Below are 18,595 nucleotides of genomic sequence, written 5' to 3' on the forward strand. Positions count from 1 at the left end.
GTGAATTTTTGTAAGCATTCTCTTTTTAGTATTCTTATCACGTCAAGGTTTTTATTTTATTTTTTCCTTATAAATCACACTGGTATTAACACATACTGCATGTGTTAATGGCCTCTTGTGGCCATATACTTTCAAGCCAGGGACTCAAAAATTCAAACATGTAACCTGGTGCAGTGTCTTGTCATAGACTTCCATTGTATATGCATGATTTTACAAACTGAGGGATGAGGCAAATTCATTTTCTGTTGTAACCAACAGCATCTCTAACCAACTGTTCACAGTAAATCATTGCCAGCTTTTAAAGCTAGCTTGTGTCTGTGTAATGTGTCTATGTGTGTGTGTGTGTCTGTCTGTGTGTGTGTTGGCCCTAACACCAGTGCCTGATCATTCTAGACCATTCAATGAATGATGCAACTAGGCATGTGCCGGTATCAAATTTTCATGCTGCGATTAATTGATTGAGCTTTTATCACGGTATACGGTATTATCACGATATTTTAATTGCTATAATTATTAAAGGTTAAAAATTAACAAATTAAATTAAATACAATTTGGTTTTCATTATAATAAATTATGACACAAGTAAAAATATAATACAAATGTAATATAATGCACATATTTAGCAAAATACTGCTATTTTTTCTAGTCAACTAATGTGTTTGGTCATTAAATGGCTTTCCTGAGGTAAATGTAACGTTCTGTGACATAATTGTTCACCTGCAGTTTTATTGACCTCTTTCCGTGGTTGAAAAACACTGATTGATCGATATTAATGTATGAGGCATAAATACCTTTCGGTAAGTTGTAGTGTATCTTTAAATAAAAAGTAACAGAGGATCGGTTTACTTAAACTGAGGCGCTACAGCGATCGGTCATGTCACATTTACAAGCACCAAAACTGTATTTATTGTCTGAATTTCGTAATAAAATGGACAGAACATGAGAGCTGAGATTTTTTTTCATATCAAAAGTAACCTGCTCTGTCTAGTCTGTCGGTGTCAGTGTCCTCTTTGCTCCGTGATTTTTCTCTGCGTGAGAAAATGGATGTGTGGCGCGAGAGCATGTGAAAAGTGTCGATTGCGTGAGTCTCACGCTGAATGCGTAGAGTTGACAGCCCTGCTTTTAGAAGGGGGATAAATCGTCGGCAGCGTTCCTCCTTCCGCCATGCTTCTTCTCCATGTGAGGATTATTTACATTAACTAGAGTGCGCACTGCGCCGCATGCACACAGTGCTTCATGTGGGGATTGTTTACATCAGAGTGCGCACGTGTTTCGCGCAGCATATACGCAGTGTTTGTTTAAGCGGTTGATGGAAAATAAGCTAATGCGCGTTCTATAAATATAAATTCTGATCTATTATTTTTCACAGTATTTTGAAGTGCCCGCGATAACAATATCGTGCATATTCATTACTGCGATTTATCGCATTACCGAATACCGGCACATGTCTAGATGCAACAAACCGCATTGTGCTTTAATGTCTATTACTACACACATTACTTTTCTCACTAGCAAATCCATTCAGCAAGCTCAACCGCATATTTATCAGCAATAGTCTTTGTTAGCACAGTACTGCTTTAACAATGAATTCTACTGTGTTGTGGCCTTGGTTGACCAAGACTGGGATTGATTGTTGTAACATACAGCACAGCTCTGGCAGACATGGCAGTCCTAATGGCTTTGTCTGGTCGATTTAGGGTTAACTGCTGATCCCAGTACAGCAGTAAATCACAGCACTGAGTGAATGGAACGCAGGCTGATTTCAATCTGTATCAGCTAAATTAATTGTTGTATTGATTTGTAGGGCTTTTCTGAGATTCTCTGTGGCGTTTGCTATGCATCACATATGGTAGGTTTGTTTATCCATTTATAATAAGTGTTCAAAATAAATATGTAACAGATCCACTGGAGGCGAGTGTAGACAAACCTAAGTGAACAAAATAACAAACTAAACAAAGACTTGACTTAAAGGGTTAGTTCGCCCAAAAATGAAAATTCTGTCAGTAATTACTCACCCTCATGTTGTTACAACCCCGTAAGACCTTCGTTCATCTTCGGAACACAAATTAAGATATTTTTGATTAAATCTGAGAGCTGGATCACTCCTCCATAGGCTTACTTAGAATACTTTTTGTGCGCAAAAACAAACAAAAATAACGACTTTATTCCACTATTCATTTCCTTCTCTCTAGGCCTCGAGTTTTTTCACGTAGTGTTTTAGCGCAGCGCGTCTGTGTTGCAAAATAAAAGACATGAAATGTGAAAGTGAAAACAAAACCCAAACCAACGTGGCAAAGGACAAGAAAAAAGCTTTTAAAAATCTATTATAAAATGCTTGTGCTAAGTTCTTTGTTCTAAAGTTCATGTTTCACTTTTAAAAATAAAAAAGCTTTATGCCATTTACAACAAAAATCTTTAACTGCTCAAATGTTGTTTGTTATAACAGTCAGGTAAAACATGAGTAAACAGATCTTAATCATTATTTTTTTTATGACATTTTTAAATATATTTTTCAAAGTTAACTATTTTACACACCTCAGGAATTGCTGCACCACATAATTTTGTTGGTCATGCCACATTACTTTGATTTGACCAAAGTTTTTAAACATTTAAAAAAAGGCATAACCTTTTCTTGTAATTCCTTTCCAAAAAAGAAAAGAAAGAAAAGTGAATTAATAATACATATTTACAAAATATTTATAAACATTCTGGTGTTTTGTTTTTAAGAAATATAATAAAAGATTATGCCTTTTATTAGTAAGTAATAAAGTTTTATTTTCAAGAATTCCATCCTTTCAATGAGGATTGTGTCTTGAATATGATATCAGGACAGTTGTTTTCTTCTGACATTTTTGACAAGCAGAAGGATATTGATGCTGAGACTCCTTTCAAAATCTGTCAAACCTATTATTCTTATAGACAAACCTCCATCCTGTGACTGTTGGCTTTACATTACATTCCTCTTCCTCTCCAGATCCGTCCCATCAGAGATGCTCTTGATTCTCTGACAGAGAGTTAGCACGTGTCTGCTGTTTCCTATGGCTCCTGGGGTTGACCTGTGAAAAGCAGTCAAGCTGGACACCGTGGTATCGCCCCCCACTGCCACAGCCTCAGCCCTGCCCGTCCCGCTCTCCCCCCGGAACCCTCATCAGTGCCTCTGGAACCCACCCGCCACTGCTCCAGACCACCAGGAGGAGCTGTATGTAAGCGAGACCACTGCCAATGATGCCTCCAGGATTTGCAGAGATGCAGGAACCATCACAGGTCAGAGTGTACAAAGTTCGGGGATTGGCCCTGTCCCAAATGGCACACTTCATATGCATTTACGATCTTGTGGACGACCGATGTGTGCGCGTCCACGAGACCATAGGGTGTCCGATTTTGTCATTGTAGGCTGTTCGAGAGCACCTCCTTTGTGGTCAAAATGCTCCATGAATATGCAAATTAGCCCTGCCTCCACTCACTCACACCAACTCAGAGATCCACTTGTTGATGATCACACCTTGGATTGACATGATTGGTTACAAGATAGTTTGTGACGTCAGAAACACCAATGAAACAAAGCGTTTTTGAGAGTGTCTTTGGTTCACTGCAGTTTTAAGGAGAAAATACTCCGCAATGGTGATGAAATGGTTTGACTTAAACCATATTAAAAACACCACATAAGCATATAAACAACATTTAAAATCTTGATTTTCACCACTTGGGGACTTTAATGTAGACTTGGTGTAATTTAACTGATAATAGTGAAGAGGTTACAAAAGCATGAAAATGACCACTTTTATACTTTTTATACTTGCCTAGTACTCATAATTGAACTGAATAATGTATGTGACACCTCTGTTAATCTGCCAAGTGTCATTATTGTCACAATTTGGGAAATTAAAACCATTCTTGCATAAATTGCCACATTCATACAGTGAACCGGTATGTGAGAAGTGAGAAACTATAAATGTCTGCTTATTGAAAAGAAACCGGCTGCTTCTAATAAGCCTTTCTGAACTAAGTGAACTATGAGACTGAACTAAGTGTAGTAACTCCCTTCAGTTTTTCAGCATGAGTAATGCTACACGGACAGCCTACACACACACACACACACACAAACAAACATACACAGGGCCGTTTGGACTCCATTATTTATGAAACTAGGCCACTTCAAGAGGCATAAAGTTTATTACCTGCCATGCGCCAACACTGATGCCTGACCTGTGCTGTCATTGGTCTCATGTTTCTTCAGCTTTAGTCCTGGATTCTGTCATTATGATCTTAAAGATGATGAATGATTATTATTATTATTATTATTATTATTATTATTATTATCTTGGGTCAGCAGCAGTGTTTGGAATAACGCCGTTTAAAAGAACGGCGTTAGGTAACGACGTTATTTTTTCAGTAACGGGGTAATCTAACTAATTACTTTTCTCGTCGTTACAACGCCGTTAACATTACTGGACGTTAAATGTGGTGCGTTACTATGCATTGATTGAATAAACTCTATTAGACATTCTCTGATAAACTGTGTAATCCGAACGCACCCCTCCCTGGCTCACACAGCTAGTGAGGAGGTGGGTTAATAACGAGGTAAGCGATTATGATTGGCTAAGGCAGAGTCATGTCTTTCATGGTAGCCAATCAGAGCCAGTGTTTTTACACACATGCCAGCACACGCGCCACACACACACACACACAAGCTAAACAGAGATTCGATGAAGCAGCAGGGATGGCGAGTCAGGAGCAATCCGATGAAAAGTTGGCATTTTCAAGGTGGAGATACTACTTCAAATTCATTGAGGTCAAACAAAGGCAAGAACTAGGGGTGGAATGGTACGGTGTATTCGTATTGAACCGAAACGGTACGGGCGTCACGGTTCGGTGCATACATTTACACGGAGAATACACGGTATAAAAATAAATAAAACTCGCGTGCAAATTATTTAATGTAATGCGGAACTACTGTTAGATACGCGGGTTCTTTATCTGTAGCCCCGCCTTAGCTCTGAACATGGCTCTGGAGCAGGCTGCGATTTAAAGATTGGAATGCTGGAATGTGGTGTGTGTGTGTAAGAGAGAGAGAGAGGGAGAGGGAGAGAGGCGCGGGCGCGATTTGTGTGTGCGCGCGTGTGTGTGTGTGTGAGAGGTGCGGGCGCGATTTGCGTGTGCGCGCGTGTGTGTGTGTGTGTGTGAGGCGCGGACGCGATCGAACAGTGAAAACATAACTCAGTAATTTTGTACAGGACATTCAAACTGCAAAGTGTTTCCAAATTCTTTGACATATAGCAACTTTTTAACAGTAACGCAAATAGTTACTTTCCCTGGTAACGAGTTACTTTTATTATAGAGTAATTCAGTTACTAACTCAGTTACTTTTTGGAACAAGTAGTGAGTAACTATAACTAATTACTTTTTTAAAGTAACGTTCCCAACACTGGTCAGCAGTAAAAGACTTGTAAATCATTTCTTTTAAGACTGAAACAATCCATTTTTCCTCTTGGTAATACGTTGGGAAAGAGCTGACCCACTCTCTCTCTCACTCTCTATCTCTCTCGCTTTCCACTCATAGTGTTAAAAATAGCTGTTGTCTAGCTGGGATTGTGGCTCTTTGTTCCAGTGTTGTAGAGGTGTTCAGGTCTAGTATTTAGACTTCAGTGATGATATGCAGACATCCGGGGTATAAATAAGTTCTTGTGTTGTCAAAAGTACTTGTACTTTGGTACCAAGTTTGTACAAAAATAAAATAATTTTATATTTTAAAATTTTAACTTACTTTTTAACGCTTTTAACTTTTTTTTAGCAGTACAGAATCAATCTGGTGATTCTCGTGCGTATTTGTATGTATGCTGTGTTAAAAGCGTCAAAGGTTTCTCTTTACAAAGTATTTTCTGAAGCATTGAGCATTCTAGCCGATTGAGTGCATGAATACAGTGGCCAATCTGAGGTTTTTAAGTTAGTCAGAAGAATTCATTAAATACTGCTTAAAACGCCCACTTTTTTAGCGCAAACTCAGGGACTATAACTAGTCAAGAGGAAGTGATGATCGGGTAACGCTTTGGCTTGAACTTTGGCGGCTGTATCAAAGCTGACAGAGTTTGAAAGCTGAGACATTGTTTCATTTCAAAAGTAACAAGGCAGAAATCTTATTGCGATTGTTGGTTCAGAGACGTGCTACAAATAATGTTTAGTGAAGTTTTGTTCAAGCATTAACTGAAAACAGCCAAGGCTAAAAGAGTGACCTGAGATTTAAGAGTCACTATCAGGTCAAATAAAATGAAGATCGATTAAAATTGATTAATCAGCATTGTCAACCCAGCTTGGTGTTGGTATACCGACTACAGAAATGTTGGTATTTTGACAACACTAATGCAGGTGCCCCAGATTCATGCCATTGGTTGAGCCAGTGCTCATGTGTCGTATCTGTCAAATTCTAGGGACATTTATAGTGTATTAAAAAAACGTGACCTGCAATTAATTAATCATGTTGGATTTGCTTTTAGTGTCTGAGCTGAGTTTGTATTATGGTTTTGAAAGGAAAGTCCATCCACTGGTGGTCTAATCTAATCTGGCCTGAACCAAGCTTTTAAAGTTCAAAGATCTCATCATGCGTCAGCGTTAATGACTAGCATGGACTGCTCAGTGTTCATTGTCTGGTTTGCATTATGGAGTACTCATTCATTTTCATTATAGAAGAATACATTTTCATCAGGTAAAAGCATCTCAATCCATTTGTGTGTGTGTTTATATGATTTATGAGGATATAAAAAAAATTGTATAATGGCATGTGTATTACACTGGTATTACAACGTAAATGTGGTTTATTAGGACATTTCCTGACTCCTCATAATTAAAATGGCTTAAAAACATAGGCCCTGTCCCAAATGGCACACTTTTGGGTCTTGTGACCGTAGGGTGTCCCATTTGTCATTTTAGGTTTCAGAAGGGTGCTAGCGAGCGCCCCCTTTGCGGTCGATATGTGCTCTCGATGTGCGCTTTTGCCGAGCTCGCACTGATGTAAGCTCCACAGCTTCTTGGACTTCTTCCCGGGCCATACTAAAGGCAGGGCCATACTAAACATTAAAAATGTTGTTAAAAAAATTTTGTAACAAAAGTTTTCTTTGAGTAGGTTTTGGGTAGGGGATGGAATACACAGTTTGTACAGTATAAAAACCATTACGCCTGTGGAATGTCTTCATAATGGTGTGTGTGTGTGTGTGTGTGTGTGTGTGTGATACTGTGGATAGCAGTGTGTTTGAATAGGACTGCACATTCAAATGCTTTCATTCCATTCATTGGAGATAAATGCCTTACACCAAATTAACGTAACTGGCAAGTGTAACTGAATTTTTGGCACCAGTTTTTGGCTGTCGTAGTTTTTCCTGTTGTCTCCTGGAGACACATTGTGTGAAGCCTTGACAAAAAGGCTCTCATGAATTTTCTCTGCTTGTCTTTAAGGGTCTGTAGTTGTGTAACCCTATTATGTTTATGTGTGATTAGAATTCAAATTGAAGATGAACGTTTTTGGTCACTTCCTTAGTTTACAATGTCCCCAGAGAAAAGGGGAGGATGGGAAAGAGATCTCGGATGAGCTTCTTTCTTTTTTTTTACTCGACTATTTTTTGTCAGGGTTGTAACCAGTCATATTTGTGTGTATATATATATATATATATATATATATATATATATATATATATATATATATATATATATATATATATATATATATATATAATGTTTTGATGCCTAAATTCACTTGTAGCATTTAAAATGAATTTGGATTAAATTTATTTATTTATTTAGACACAAAATGTAATGCTGGCCATTTGCTAGTAAAGGAGAAGAATTATCAGCTTATCAGTATCAGCCTTAATTTTAAAGGAATAGTAGTTGATCCAAAAGTGAAAATTATCCCATAATTTACTCGAGCCATCCCAGGTGTATATGACGTATATGTCGTATATGTATATGATGGCGGAAGGGTGACCTCTGACGCGATGTGGATATTTTTCTTACAAAAACCATCGTTCCGCTTCAGAAGGCATTTATTAACCCACTGGAGTCGTATGGATTACTTTTATGATGGATGGATGCGCTTTTTGGAGCTTCAAAAACTCTATTCAATGCCATTACTAAGCTGGAAGAGACAGGATATTTTTTTTATTATAACTTTGTTTGTGGTCGGTCGGCTGAAAGAAGAAGGTCATATACATCTAGAATAACTTGAGGGAAAGTAAATCATTTATTGTGGGTATTAAATGAGTTGAGGGTGATGGGTTGGTTTTGTCTAGGGTGAATACTTTAACGGGAATCACTGACTATGATATAATCCATTCAAGACCCTTTGTGAGATTTCCTCTGCTAATATCACAGATTCTCAGTTGGCTGAATTTGCATAATGCAAATTCTGTGCTGCCATTTCCTCCTGCTCCTGACAAGTAGTCCTTAATGAAACAGCGAGAGACTTCCTACTCATCTCCTTATAAAAATGTACAATTTACCAGTTGAGTTTGCTATTGATTTGTTGGGACGTCTAGTACTGTTACTACAGGAATCATAGCTAGATTTTGACATTCTTAGAAGTTTTCTAACATGTGTGCTTTGACAGGGTGTTGCTACTAGGATTAAGGCGTTTTTTATTGTTTTTAGTATGTTGCTATGGTGTTCTGTGTGGTTGCTGTCAAGACATTGATACTTTAGGCCATGGGTGTCCAATGTCAGAGTTTGACACGTGTGGCTTATGGGATTTCTATACCTGTTTATCGTTTACCAGGGGAAAATCATAACTCTGATCACTCAGTAAGCGTCACAGATACCTAAATATGAGATCTCCTTCAAACATCATCAGAAGAAGCTTTCAATATCTTCTTGGTTTCCAGTTGGCAGGAAACACAGCGTATCACAGCCTTGGAAACGAGCAAACAAACTGGGTCAGAGATTGCAGATTCCACACAACCTAAAAGCCTTGAACAAGAGCATATTAAAACGCGGATAATTCAACTCATTAACTCACAGTCTATAAGTGTCCTCGGCTTTCGTTGTCAATTGTGCTCGTTCCTGTTGCGTGTCCTCAAACTGGCAACCCGCGTGAGCATCGAGTCTGAGGAGGAGGGGGCAGGGGAAACAACAATCTCCGATATTTTGAATTGGACTGCAGTACGTATTTGGACCACTAGCTGTCATTCTTACAGACAGCACCTTTAAGTTTTAGTTTCAGTTATTTTAGTAACTTAAAGGCACTGTATGTAAGTTTCGCCGCTAGAAGTCGCTTTTTTAAAACATAACAAAGGCGTAGCTGGATGGCGCTGTGAATGAGCATGGAATCATGGGATTTGTCATCTTCACCTCCACAGCCGATGGAAAGCAATCCCACAGGAAAAAGAAAAAAGTTTTATTAACGTTATTGTGGTATGAAGCCTGGGACATTTTACGTTGCTGTTTTTATTATGCTTATATGCCGCAGTCGACCGCTACCGCTCCTTTTGTTTTGTTGTTTATTTTATGTTTAAACGTTTAACGCCTGCCTTCTTCGTCCTTAAAGTCCTTCTTCCCTGAACTTGAACTTTGTTACAGTTACGTTTGATCACTTAAATTCGCATTATTTTTTCATTTGAATAAAACAGCTGCAAGTGATGAATTACTACTCATACAGGCCACTTTATCTGGCGAATTAAAATTGAAGGGTAACGCAGCGCTGTTTTACTTGGTCAAAACAATCATACTAAAATATGTTTGAGTGTGTTGAAAGTCGTAATAAAGTTACTCGGTGAATATCATATTAATAAAAGCTGGATGACTTGTGATTTTGCTATGTTAGCCACTTGTTACTCACGGTAAATCAAGAAAACAAGATATTCAAACAATAAGACTAACCATGTTGAGCTATATAAAAATGACTAGTTTTCTGTTGATAAAGGTATCCAAACAGTTGCATACCTGTCTAATAAGACACATAATATATTAAAGCATCTTTGATGTTTTCTATGGTTTCTACATAGAAAATCGAGGGTAAATCGAGGGTAACGTGGATATGACGTCACTGGCAGGCGAAGCATTGACACGGGCCGTTACACTGGTTAAAATTACGGATTTCTCTGGACTTAAACATTGTTGGAAAAAATTGGGATAATGCAAGTACAACAAAATATATAACATTGTTTTGAGTGGTTTTTCGATATTTTAAACCAAAAAAATCGTACATATTGTGCCTTTAAATTAAACGAAAGTGAGAAATGTTTCCTTGGCAACTAGATGAAATATAATTCTTTAAAAAAAATAAACATTTTATTTTAGTTAATGCTTATTTTATTTCAAGTAATGAAAAATAATACATTATCATGGTTTTAATTTTAGTTAACTGCAATAACCCTGATCCCAGGTTAGGGCTCTCTGTACTCCATAGGTAATAATGTCTTCAGTCAGCTTGATGATACATTGCTTCAAGGAAATGTGGTTGGGTTTTGTGACCAGCCCTTCCTCCACTGAAGGACAGGACAGACGGTGAATGAGTGAGATCATCGCTCCACCCCCCTCACGGCATTGTGTTTTCAGTGTTTGGCTTTCATTTGTGAAGATACGTCGGTTAGAGTGTTGTAATGCCACAGACAGCTCATTAGCATATGGAAAGCTTTAGGTCATTTAACCTACTTTTCTATAGTCTGGACACAATATCACGGCACACTGCCATCTAGTGGATGTCCAGGGTTAATGTGACGGCCGTTATGTCCCACTTTCAAGTATATACAGTATATATATATATTTTTTTTTACAGCAGGTCAAACGGCTTTGAGCCGAGCAGTATAACCTATGTTTACTTGTTCTGTTTAATGAGGGTTTGAGATGCAGCAGTTAAACTTGTCTGAAGAGCAGACGCGTATCTTATCTCTGAGCTGGCTTTCATCTTTGACCTTTGACCCATATGCATTAAATGAGTTTAAATAGTTCTGTTACATGTTTTGTCTTTTTTTAATTCAGTCCATTTGCTACGGTCTTTGACGTAAAATTGCATTTACATCAAATGTCTGTAAACAATATGCTTGTTAGGGCTGTGCCGGTAAACTTGACAACCGCACCACCGCGGTTGTAAAGCGCCACCGCGGTGGCTGAGGAGTAGGGGGCGGTGGTTTGCAAAAAAAGTTTGTATGTGAATGCTGTTTTACATTAATATTATGACACACAAAGCTTTGTTTACAAAATAAATAATAGGTTAGCAATTAAATGTTATTTTGCAGGCGCAGCCATGGAAAAGTTTGAATTCATGACGAATGAGAGAGTTGTGCGTGAGTCCATAAATTTAAACTTTGTCGGCTTTGAATTCTGGTTTGCGATCTTCACCCGATAATCAGCGAATTTAAAAATATTCCATTAGTTATTCCATATAGAAAGTTGAATTGTCTACTTTTAAACAAGACAATTAAAAACGAAAATAAACCGACTAGCATATGTTTATGTATTCCGTATAGTGTGCAATTCTCTCTATAGGCGCGTTCACTGCGAAGATGACGAGTGAGCATCGTCAACTTCATCTTTGCAGCCCAACACTGACACAAAAAAACCCACTTTATTAATAACAATTCAAATGTCTCCTTGCTATATTTGACACGTTCATAATCATTACTTTTGCCGGTTTGTGACAGCTGTTGTGTGCGTTATTGGCAGCGTCACCCACATGAACGCGTCAACCGCATCAGCACCAGAACATGGAGATTTTATTTTAGAGAATGATCGCACAACAGACATTAGAACATAATCGAATATTCAAAAATCGTGACTCATCCCTGCATGGAATCTCTTTTTTCTTTTCCCATACCTTCACTCGCGTCTCACCCATTTCGGGGATTATAAACGTTTCTTCCTTTGTTCGCTTTTAGGTCGATTATTTTCGTATTCTTTACTGTGGTAAAGTAGAAAAAACGCTGTAGGACAGATATAGCCTACATTTTTTACATGTACGTCAAATTCTTTTTAACACAGTTTGTGCTTGTTATTAGACATATTGGTATAGGCGCGTCAAGTTCATTTGTAAAGCGCGTTTCACACGCGCGGGTGATTTTAGTTTGGCTTTCTCTGGCAGCGCGCAAACATAGCTTAAATGTCTTGCCCATGTGGAAGATAAAATTCGCTCTTCATACCTTTTACAAGTAGAAAACATGAAGATATCAGAAAAGAGATTGATGGTCTCTTTCCTGCTCGTGTCCCACATCCCTCTCAAAGCGCAGAGCGGTAGGCTGTATCACGCGTCTTTGTGTGGAAATATTAAACAAAAGTTTTTTTTTTCTTAAATAGATTAAGATTTTTCTTAAATAGAATAGATTTATTATATTATGTAAGTTACCAGTATTTACTGATATTTATTGCAATGCTTTAGAGGCTTTATTGTGTTGTTTCTTTGTTTTTATTTATTTATTTCAAAACAACCCCCCAAACACCGCAACACCGCCGGTATTTGGGTCCATTACCACCGCGGTGGTAAAAAACTGCCACCGTCACAGCCCTAATGCTTGTGTTGTCAGATTTGCAGAAATATGCTCTGGGAAGCTCATACATTTAAACGTTATTAATTAAAGCTTGATTATTTAACAGGATGCCTAACAGGACTGAACATAAATAGATAAAGTGAAGGATTTGAGAGTGATATGTCGGTGTAAGCTTCAACTTTCAGTTTTTGTATTTTTAACCATCTTTTGAAATTAAGATTACATCATATAGTTTTCATAATGTATCAATCATATGTTTATATAATAAATCATTATTTATGTGTGTTGGTGAATTTAGGTTTAGTGGGGACACTTTTTTCATCTCAGGCAAAAGTGTCCCAATCAACATGAATTATAAAAAAAAAGAAAAGAAAAAATATATATGGCCTTTGTTATTTAAATGGATATTACAAAAAACTGAGTAACTTAATGGAAATTCAAATGGTTGATTTACCAATTGAAACAATAGCCTACACAATAAAATACTATATAATTATTTGGTATACTATATAATTAAAACGTTTTCGCGTCTGTTTTGTACCCTTTTCATGGCAGCAAATCAACACAGTGTTTAAAAATCATGCGTGAAGTTTGTACAAAAAGATGTTGCGACATCAAATGAACCGGTCAAGCTGTCTGTACTTTGCTCTAGTAACACCATCATTAGTGTTGCAGTTGAACACGTTACATGTCAGACACCACTTATTCTTCCTCTGGCCACATTCTTATTTTCATTTTAGCTTGTTTACTTGTTAAATTACAATAGGCTCTGAATTCTATTGTCTTCAGAAACTGGTCTAGTCTGGGTCAAGTCAACAACACTCACACTCATTCAGGGTCTAGGTTGTGTACACGTGTGTTTAAGGGTTAATACAGTTTTGTAAAGTCAACTTTAGTATTGTTTTGGCACAGTTGCCAAGGTCGCACTGCCTGTCCTGAGTCACAGCAAAGATTATCTCAGAATTCCCAAAACAGAAATACTGTTTGACTGCCGTTGCCGTGGTAATGTGCCACTGATGTATGGTTTGGCCAGGCTGGTCAAATATTATAAGTAAGCTCAATATATCATATTGGTTGTCTGTCTTTTTATTTTTATTATATTATATAATTTTTTATTGTATTGTTTTATTTTTCTATTTTATTTTATATTATATTATTCTGCTTTTCAGCCTTAATTAGATATAGAGAGGAAAAAGTGGGAATGAGAAATTTGACAGCTCATCTGTTGAGAGCAAATACTTTTGTGCCATGACTCTGACAGTAACTGGCCATATTACTGGCAAATCTTCGAAATGTATTAGAGACTTACAGTAAGATGCATTTACATCTGATTGGCTCTTTCCCAAAGATTCCCATTCATCTCCTTATGGCAGTCGTCTGGATGTGTTGCGATGCACGTTTGCGTCTCCCACATGTCCTCTCATGTTCTTACTGCCGAGTCATGAAAACCTTTTGTGTTCTTAAATAAATAGAGAACGCATTAGGCTTTAATAACCAGGTGCGAAATCACCACTTTTAATATACTTAGTAATAACGGGATTTTTAATACAGTCTATAATAGTCAATATAATTGATATGCTGTATTAAAAATCCTGTTTTGACTTTGTTCATTTATATTAGTTTGTAAATGCTGTCCTTTCTTTGGAGTTAGAGCTTTAGGTGTGCAGGTAATAAGGTAGTAACGTAAGTCCTTTCGCTTAATGAGTAGTGTTTTCTATCAGATAACTCTCTGTGTTGTGTGTTTACCATCTGTTAACCATGTCAGTGTCACGTGTGAAGTCGCACTGGATAAGAGTGTCTACTAAATACTGTAGTGTGTGTTTTAGAGTAGTCTGCTGCATGTGGCCAAATGTTTCACCCTGTTCTGAACTCAGCTCATGTCAAACTACAGTAGCAGTCTGTGACATTAAACCACCTTGACATTCTCTACTTGACTTGTGGAGAGAGAGAGAGAGAGAGAGATTCTAGTTACAGTAAGTTATTGCTTTAATACTTTGTCACAGATCATCATCTGAGCAAAAGCATTGTTTTTATATATATATATATTATACCCCTGTATATATACCCGTGTGTGTGTGTGTGTGTGTGTGTGTGTGTGTGTGTGTGCTTACCTACTTAAGTATATTTTGGGGATAAATTTGTACCCAGAAGTGAACAAAATCTCCAAAAACCTCACTTTGGGGACATCCTCATTTGTAAATCTGGTATGAAAAATAAAGTAAGGTGTTTTGTGTGATGGGTAGGTTTAGGGGTAGGGTTAGTGTAAAGGGATATAATATACAGTTTGTACAGTATAAAAACATTACGTATGTGGAATGTCCCCATTTAGATAGCTAGGTAAACACGTGCGTGCTTGCTTGCTTGTTTGCTTGCGTGCATGCGTGCGTGTGTGTGTGTTTATTTTATATATAAAAATGCTGCTGTTTTGCTTTTTTATAATTAATAATAATATTTGCATTTATATTACCAGCATGACAATTTGAGTGGAAATAATTCATTTAAAAATTATAATCATTTCCGTGTTTAAATATTATTTATATATTATTCTGCGAGTCTGCTTAATGCATGTATGCTATTTATTTATATTTATATTTACATTTTTTATTATTATTATCAGGGTATTATATATTCAATTTATTTTAGATTTTAGTTTTAAATTTCATTTTGAATCCTAGGCTTCCATTGTGGACCCCAATGTATTTATTTTTGTGTTATGTTTAAACTATTGTGTGTATTCATGCATGTACTATGTTTTGTTGAGGTTTCTTCTCTTTCTTTACCCCTTATACTTACTAACACACTGAACAGCTGTTAAACTACTAGATCTATCTCTGAGGCAGTTCCCCTGAGGCTGTCTAACTTCCTGCCTAACACACGCCCCCAAAACCCCTGATCTGCAGCCCGTTCAGCGCAAAGAACTGTAAGTCACACGTGTTTTTTCACGAAAAGAGAAAACTGATCCAGGGTCAGGAGGACAGGAACAATGAGCGCTGAAGTCAACTGGCCCGAGAGCGCTTCAGTCTATGTTTAGTGAGGGCCATGTGACTGGTGTCATCAGCATGCCAGACATGGCTGGGCCGTGTCCGCGTTTGCTCACTGCCTCCTCCCTCGTCTTTCCACTCTCCCTCTCTTCCTCTCATAATCACTCGTTCTCTCGACGCCGTGCCCGATCTTGAAGGAGTGGAAAATGTAAGTTTGGGCGAGTGAACGGAGTGCCCGTGGCTGCAGCACCATGAGTGAGTAACGTTACTGCTTCTCCTCTCACTGGACTTTTGCTCTGGTGTCTCACTGTAGACAGAGATTTTGTGTAGATGTCCTTCTGTGATTCAGGGTTAAGGCCAAGTTGTTGGTCTTTAGGGTTCGTTGAACTGTGACTTTGTAAGTTGGCAGTTTGTACTATGCCTTCAAAGAGAAATTTGATCTTGGATTGGAAATTTTCTGTCAGATTCTTTGTTACTTTTAGGGATTTTAGTGTAGTTTTTAATTCTTTTTATTTTATCTATCTATCTATCTATCTATCTATCTGTAATACACATAAGTGGGATTTAAAAGTCTGGCTTCACATTGGAAATCTGTGATTTAAAATCTAAATCTACATTAAAACCTGGAATTGAACAACCATAAAAATGATGTAAAATATAGATATATTGTATGTTCTGGGCAGTATGTCTGAAATAAGCAAATGTGTTGACTGTTGCGTACTTTGTGCAAAGGGTCAAACGTTCATGTTTCCATTGAAGCACAAGATCTGTATATTTTTCAAATCATGTTGAATAATGTTATTAAAATGTTTTACACAAACTTGTAGAGTTCATGCCTCTTTGAAACAGCTTGCAGCTTTACAAACCAAATGTGCTTATGTGTGCGAGAATTTCATAGTGTTTGGTGCAACTATATATATATATAAATTTCAACTTGTCACTGAAAGTGTTTTGATAACATATTCTATCCTAATAAAATTGATAATAAAATCGCTAATTTACAAATTGGACCCCACCGTAAATGCATGTAGGTAATGTTCTTCAATGGTGAAGGAGACTGGAAGGACAGCATGTTTTCACTAGTGCTGTTGCTGTAAAAATACAAGCCTGAAATAATCACTGGTCATCCACAGCACACACACTCAAACATGCAGTCGCTTTCCATGGCAAAAGGACACTATATTTCAACACATCTGTCTCCTGTAAACCGATAGGCTGTTGATTGTTGTCATAAATCTTAGAATTCAGGTCTGTTTATTAGTTTAATGTTGTGATCTATGTACGGTAATGCTAGAGTGTGTCCTGACCTGCTCTTTTTTTTTTCTTTTCTTTTTTACAGTTGGCTTTATAAATAAAAAGACTCTTTACTCTTTAGTCCGATTTTAACAGAACGAAACCTTCATCCGATACCTGTGCACAGATTTTCTTTTCATCAATCTGAAAAAAATCCATGTTTTCACTGCACTTGTACAGATGTTATTTCCATTCTCAGTCTGTTTATATGGCAGATATGTGTTCTGTGCAATACAGGGCAAGTTTCCCTCTTATGGGCCCCATGCTTTCCAGAGACTGTCTGAACCATACAGTTCTATCTCAGCACAGCGCTACAGAACAGGAGGGACGTTAAACCCTATTATGTTTGGTTTTTCTAAGATAATGCTTAAATAATTACTGTTTCTTGAACAGTCGGCTACATTTACACAGTCTGATGACCATGTTTTATAATCTGAATCTCAAACTGTCCCGTTCAATCAACATCTTTGCTGCATGAATTAACCAAAGTCAATCCCCTTTTTTATTTGCTGTGGGTATCCAAAGGGTCAGTGACTAAAGTACAAATCCATGATGATGACATCCAGAACACTGAAACCTTTCCAGAATAGTTCCATTCTCATAGGGGTTCGCCGAAAATGCTGGTGTTAGTCCTGAAAATGTGCATGAGTAAGTTCAGTTCTAGAGTGAACAACACTACCCAGTCTGTCTGTTGGATTTCTGCAAAATATTACATCGCTTCTTGCACATTTTGACATTTTCCAAGTGAAATGTTCAGTGAGTGGTGCTAAAAGCATTTCGAATTTTCTCTGAAACAGATGAACATGAATCTGGGAGCGTTTTATTGCATTGGTTTTTGTACGTATCACGGCACAAAAGGAGAAAAAAAGACAAATTAACACCGTTCAGCAAGGATGCATTAAATTGATCAAACGTAAGAATACATAATGTTACAAAATACAAAAAAAAATGTAATGCTGTTCTTTTGAACATTCTATGCATCAGAGAAATATTGTATCATGGCTTTTTTTAAAAATATATTAAGCAGCAAAACATTGTTTTCAACATTGATAATAAGAACCATTATTAATAATTGAGCACCAAATAGTTGATGATGTGACACTGAAGACTGGAGTAATGGCTGCTGAAAATGCAGCTTTACCATCAAAGGAATGAATTAAAATATATTAAAATAGAAAACTTAAATTGTAATAAAATGACAAGCCATTACATTGTAATAATAATTCACCATATTACTGTTTTTACTGTTACAAATAAATGCAGCCTTGGTGAACATGTTATGTGACTTTCAAAAACAATAAAAAGCACAATTTTTCCAAACTTTTAAATGGTACATTTTTGTAGTTTTTAGGCACATTTTTCCAGTTAACCTGTTTTGGAACTATGTGTGAGCATACCTGCAATAAACGCTTAAATAAAAGACTGACAAACGCTTTCTACTGTACCAAATGTTTCTTCACTTTAAAGTAGCGGAAAATTTTTAACGGAAAATTACAAACAGCAGCTTTAAAATCATGCAAAGTTCATTGTCAGGTTGCATTATATTCGTGGCACAAACTTGGTGACCTTGTCTAAAGGTGAACACTGCTTTTATCTTGGGTCAAGGAGTCAGCACTGTGCTACATGCCACTCTCTCTCTCTCTCTCTCTCTCTCTCTCTCTCTCTCTCTCTCTCTCTCTCTCTCTCTCTCTCTCTCTCTCTCTCTCTCTCTCTCTCTCGCTCTCTCTCTCTCTCGCTCTCTCTCTCTCACTCTCTCTCTCGCTCTCTCTCTCTCTCTCTCTCTCTCGGCTGACCGACAGTGGTTTATCTCTTTGGCATTACCGGTGTAACGGGTTTGCATTGTTTCTGTGTGCACTC

General features: G+C 37.4%; 1 protein-coding gene across 3 annotated transcripts in view; it reads left to right on the top strand.

Annotated features, from left to right (window-relative positions):
- trak1a (trafficking protein, kinesin binding 1a) overlaps positions 1–18,595 on the top strand; it is a 76,843-nt gene that overhangs the window by 17,242 nt on the left and 41,006 nt on the right. The window contains exon 2 of one of the 3 annotated variants that reach the window (XM_084088583.1): positions 2,975–3,264. Coding sequence is in view for 2 of the 3 variants with exons in the window: in XM_084088584.1 (XP_083944710.1) it covers positions 15,697–15,700 (4 nt within the window). In the remaining variant the exon portion in view is untranslated. Of the gene's footprint in view, positions 1–2,974; positions 3,265–15,336; positions 15,701–18,595 lie in introns of those variants that run through there. The other 2 variants (XM_084088584.1, XM_084088581.1) reach the window with 2 other exon arrangements.

Source organism: Abramis brama (assembly GCF_963993115.1).
Source record: "Abramis brama genome assembly, chromosome: 17".
Taxonomy (NCBI): Eukaryota; Metazoa; Chordata; class Actinopteri; order Cypriniformes; family Leuciscidae; genus Abramis; species Abramis brama.